This window comes from Alligator sinensis, unplaced genomic scaffold (genome assembly GCF_000455745.1).
Source record: "Alligator sinensis unplaced genomic scaffold, ASM45574v1 scaffold717_1, whole genome shotgun sequence".
Lineage (NCBI taxonomy): Eukaryota > Metazoa > Chordata > Crocodylia > Alligatoridae > Alligator > Alligator sinensis.
In genome coordinates, this window is record NW_005841961.1 from 261,458 (window position 1) to 267,096 (window position 5,639).

The 5,639-nt window shown below is 40.2% G+C and overlaps 1 protein-coding gene across 1 annotated transcript in view; it reads left to right on the top strand.

Moving 5' to 3' along the window:
* The first annotated feature begins 3,284 nt into the window (after nucleotides 1–3,284).
* LOC102379421 (carbonic anhydrase 3-like) overlaps nucleotides 3,285–5,639 on the top strand; it is a 66,463-nt gene continuing 64,108 nt past the window's right edge. Inside the window, exons 1-2 of the mRNA XM_006020610.3 lie at nucleotides 3,285–3,324; nucleotides 4,854–5,043. Of these exons, the coding sequence (XP_006020672.1) occupies nucleotides 3,285–3,324; nucleotides 4,854–5,043 (230 nt within the window). The remainder of the gene's footprint in view (nucleotides 3,325–4,853; nucleotides 5,044–5,639) is intronic.

Sequence of the window (5,639 nt, forward strand, 5' to 3'; positions counted from 1 at the left end):
TGCTGTCTGGCTTATAGTGTTCAAAGAATAAGTTGTAGCTATGATGATCCAGAAAATATGCAAGCAGCAAGGATTTCTTAGGGTGATATTTTTTACTAGACCAACTATGTGTTGGTTCAATAAAAGATATCACCCTAAAAAATCCTTGTGTCTGGCTTCTATGAAGAGGCATCTTGCAGCGATAGGAAACTGAAGTGACGGTTTGCCCTTCACTTGTATTCAGCATACTATTCTGTCCTAAAGTTCCAATACTTTCTTAAATTTTCATCCAAGACTAGATAATTTTGACCCAAAACAGTCCAAAATTATCTCTGTACTTTGTGTGTTGCCCATGCAAATGAGATCTGCTTGTTTTGTCAAGGTACCGTTACATCTGGCAAGAGAAGACTTTCATCCATTATCTCTAGGTTCTTCAATGGTAACCTCTTCTAGACAAAATGATGTGTTCAGCTAAAAGACATGTTTAGTAGTTGTATTTAAATTGGGCAAGATGAGTAAAAAATCTCCAATTTTTTTAATTGATGTAATTCTTGGGAGTCATTGAAGGCAAGAGTTTTGTTCTTTATGTTTCTCTTGCACAGAGAGAGTACAAAGAAAGCCACTGATGAGCAAGTTTTGATTTCAACATAAGGAAAGATTAGTGGTGGACAGTTTCATTTTGGAGAACTGAAATCAACAATTTAGCTCAAACTATGTGTATTGAATTTGGGAAATGCTTCTAATTTTAACAATTGACTTACTCTGATCAGTGGATCAACTTTCATTTTTAAGTCACAGCATTTGCAATTACATCAGTTTTGAGAAGCTTCAGCATTTTCTTTGATTTTCTGAATCTTTAGGGTTTGTCACTAGCAGAAAATGATTAGTTTCTGTGGAAGGCTTTTTAGAATCATAAGAATTTTCACCTCCATTTTCTTACTCTACCACTTCTCTTACATTTCTCAAAGCCAAATTCTACTCTTGTTTGTATTTGGAATTGATCCTAATGTTAAAAGGATTTGTGAGCAAGAATCTAAGACAAAATTTTGACTCTTACTATCTAAAAGCAATTGGCTATGATATTCTTGTCTCTTGTCTGACTTAAAGTTGTCTCAGGATTGTATGGCTGTATAGTAATAGTATTTCCTTCCTCCTCTTCCTTAAGAGAACCAACACTAATAAATACACTTACAGAAGAAATGGTGTTTTTGCTTTCATTTCTAATGATGGCTGACATAAAAATACATAAGACCAGAATTTAACCAAAATACCTGTCACTGTCTATCCTAAGGATAGATGACAAGTGTAGTACCCACCCCTATAGTTTGTTTATACAAGACTCTGTCACTTTTTTGGCAAGGGAGTAGGATAACAAAACACAATCTTAACAATACTTAGAGTGTCTAGCTTGGAAATGAACTATCCTTGGTTCAACTTACCTTGTATGATCATATGTATTTTACCTGAAGTTTCCTGAGCTGCTTTGGCTCAACTTTAACTTGCTCATGTAGTCTAGTTTCCAGCAAGGAAATGCATGCTACAACCAGTTGAGTTATTGGATTACTCAGATTTTTTTTAACCATAGCTTCACCTTTTTGTTTTACACCAAACAAGGCTAGCTTCTTAGTGGGATTAATAGCTTCATTTCCCTTAGGACACAGAACAATATTTGATCAGGCAACAAGAGTCCTGTGAAGTGGGAGTAAAATAAAGTAATAGATTCCCAAGAGGCTGCTATAAAGTCAGGTAATAGAGTCCTGTGAGCCTGAAGAAAAGCCAGGTTGGTCAGAGAAGTCCAAATTAAGCCCTCTGGATCCCTGGAACTTCTATTATTAGTGCTAATGTAAAATGCATTCTCCTATCCTAACACCCTGACCTGGAGGTATATTAGGTTAGTGCACAGTCATTTTTTCCGCACTGTGAATTCCAAAATATATCTGAATAAGTGTAAAGGAAAACTTTTAACTGTGTGAGGGTAGGACACAAGCCAATACAAGCAAAGATAATCTTTTAAAAATAATCTGATTCATTTAATGATATTGTGGAGAAGAAAAACCCCTGAATTTCCTACCAATTGGTATCATAATCTTAATATCTTCTGAAAATGAAATTACATTTTTGCATTTTCTTCCTCCAGGGGAACATTTTTATAAAGTTATAAAGCGTGTACCAGCAGCGTACATACTCTTCAGAGTTCAGTGTCCTAAAATCAGAACCCCTTATACAAATCAATAAAAGAGAAAATCTTCCCTTTGCATTACCACACATTGCATTCTCTCCTCCACTACTTTGAGGGAGGCAGAATAGGGAGAGAAGAATCCTATCATGCTGTTGAATCAGAGCTCTGGTTGCAAATACATAGAAAACTTGCTGCAGGAGGTGAAAACCCTATCTGTAATTTGTGTTATTCTTCTATATGTCTGACTCCCAAACCATCTTGCACTGGCTTTCTCTTCAAGGAAGTGCAGTTATACTGGGGGTCAGAACAGATAACCCGTAATTCATTCCATGAGCAGAGCCAGGATTTGGAGAAGGGGAGTGTGGCAGATAAGTCTGACACCCTGCCCATCTACTCTCCACAGCCTCCAGCTGGAGCAGAGCAGGAGTTGGGTTCCCCCAACCCTCTCCACCGCCCTGAATCAGCTGGGGGCATTCTCAGAATCATGTGGGTTTATTCTTTATGTACCCTCTCCCTGCCTGGCTATCTTGGGCATCCCTTGTCGGCTTAGGGCTTCCAACAGTGCCTTGATAGTCTAACCACAGAGGCAGGGGTATTACCTGACATGGCTTGAACTCCCCTTGTGGCTACTGCTTTGAAGTGGATGTGAGCTCTGGCTGAGAAGCAGGTTCCCATACCTTGATTTCAGAGTACTTTTCCCCCTGTCCCCCACTCCTCAGGAGGCTCCTTTGCTCAGGGTGTGGAAATAGTTATCTAGGGCTAGCACTGAGTTGGAGAGAGCCTGGGGGAACTGCAGTAGCTCCCTCACAGCCACCTCTGCTCTCACCACCCCAGTGAGAAGCCAAGGAATAGGCAGCAGGAACCAAAGGGTGTATACCATGATATTACATGCCCCCCCGGATCCCACCCTGGTACCTTCCAAACCTATGATTCTCTCCAAAAGCTAATGTGATGCCAGAGGAGTTAATACTGACTTGGAAAAGCAAAACTCTCATTGGTAAGTACCTTTGGCTCTGGAAACTTAAAGCAGTTACTGTGCTCACCTGTCCTGCCCTCGCTATGAATAGATCCCTAGTCATGTGGTGCTACCACAGAACAGGGCCAGATCCAGAGCAGGTGCAGCGGCATGGTTGCAGGAATAGCAGCTGGGGAAAATCCTGAAGAAGGTAAGAGTTACCTTGCTTCCTTCTCCTCTGTGCTCAGAGCCATGTCTCTTACTCTCCCACTTCCCAGCCTGCTCCTGCTGCTGTCCATACTGTCCTGGGGGTGAGGGGAGCTCCTGTCCTCTCCAGTTGGGCTGCATCGGGGCTAGGCTCAGCCCAGGACCATGGCAGCAGGGGCAGCGGCAGGAAAGCACATTCTCCTTCCCTGCCTTCTCCCATAGCTGGCATTCCCCACCAAGTCAGGAGCACTGTCAATTATTTATAAATTACCCAAGCAGAGAGATAATATTGTATGCCAATTTGACAGTATTAGCTTGGATAGCGAGTGTACTATTTTAATTTCTAGCGGTGATTCAAGTGAACTTTTACTTGGCACGGCAAGCCTTGAAACACATATTTTCTATATGCTCCTTGACTTAAAAGTTACTCAGAGTAAAAAAACTAAAGCATTAGACTCATTTGCAAACTAAGACTGTGTTTAATCAGATAAAAAAGCACTATTCCCCCAGCTGATGTCTTATAGGCCAGAGTTCAGACAAAGTCTCAGTACAGCCTTAACAGCACAGGCCTTATTATGCTGTGCTCCTGTCTTGCAAAGTGCAAAAGAAAGACCTAACAAAAGAGTCCTTTATAGGTGGTGAATATCATATTCTGAAGTATAATTATATATTAAAAAGGATTTGATAGAATGGACTGTGGTTTTTGGCAAAATAATGCATCCTGTCTTTAGTTGAAACTAGCAGTTTGCCCTTGGAAGCAAATTATGAGTTGCAAAACTACCAAAAATATTCCCTCAAGCAGATTTGTTTTTCCCCAGATGAATTCTAAGCTTTTTTTATTTGTTTATGTATTGATTTTTTAGTGAAGAGCTTTTGAAACTTTAAATGATCTTTTCCCCCACAAAACAAGAATATGTTAATCATTAAAATGTATATATTGCTCTACTCAAAATAATTGTACAGGCAATTGTATCAGAGCTAAAAGAAATGTTTTGTTTAGAACAAGGTTTAAGAGAACATCCTATTCCAGAGGTGTGCTTTTATGCAGGTCAGTGGAATATGCAAAACACAATACAATAAAAGAATAGTTTAGAGTCTGATAGCTGGCATAAAAAAAGTGGGGTGGAGGGTACACAAAAACTGCAAAATTTTGTGTCTTGTGCACATTATTCTCTATTAGGAATAGAAGTGAATCACTACACAGTTTGTAGGAGCTATGTTGATTGGTTTAAACCATGGGAGGTCCAAGTAATGAGGTGTGATACACATTCATTCTGCATTGCTCAGTGGGAATCTGTTCATTGATATCCAGAATATTCAGTTGTCCTTGAGTTACCATTGTACATCTAATGGAAAAATGTTCAGCTGCTAGTTTCAGCTTTTATTTTTACAGTTTTGTAGCCCTGCTCTACCTATTTATATCCTTTTTCTCGTACTGTGCTACCTTCCACTATTACTGATATTTCCTCTCCTTGTCTATGGCAAAATCTGCGCTGGTATGCATCCTCTGTGAACTTTTCATTTAAAAACTAGTGATAGAGTTTACATCAGAGCATCGCACTTGGCTAGATTTGTGCTTCTTAGCAGTGGATCAAGAGAGAATCCCTGGTGTCAGATTCTGGGCTATTAAGGAACTGAGACCATTAGACTATGGCATTGGGGCCATGGATAATGGTGGTGGTGATGATGAAGATGATGATAAGACTACGCCAGACAAGTACAGGTAACATTGTCAGCTCTAATTGAAGTGGCATGAGGTGTTTTGTTTTGGTTTTTTTTAACAAGGATGAAGGAACAACCTTTTGGTTTGTGGAACCGACTTTGGACCAGTTTGGATCAAAGCCTCATTTATTCTGAACCTGCTGCTGCTCTCTGATACCATATCAGTTTATTTGGTTTTAATTCTCATGTTCCTTTAACCATTACGGTTCTGCTGATGTTAATAGTTACTTCTGATTTCAACTGGTACAAAGGAGAGAAGAACAGAAGTAGTCTAAAGTATAAGCCATAGTCTGTGTCTACACCACTATTTAGTCCCTCCCCCAGGACCATTGGCTAGCCCAAAGCATACCTGTCACAACCCAAAGTTGTGGATTTTTTGATTGTGTGCGCTTCGGCACCGCTAAATTATGTTCCCGCCGAATTGCAGCTCTTTTGCACGACGGAGTGTTCTGTTGTTGTAGAGAACCCGCGTGCAGAAAAGTGTTTCCCGCCGTTTTGTAGCCTTCTTTGCATTGTGCATTACTCTTGCATTACAGTGATGCACGCTGCAAAGGAGTTCCCGCCAGTTGTATTGAGATTTGAGCCACATTATTGGCC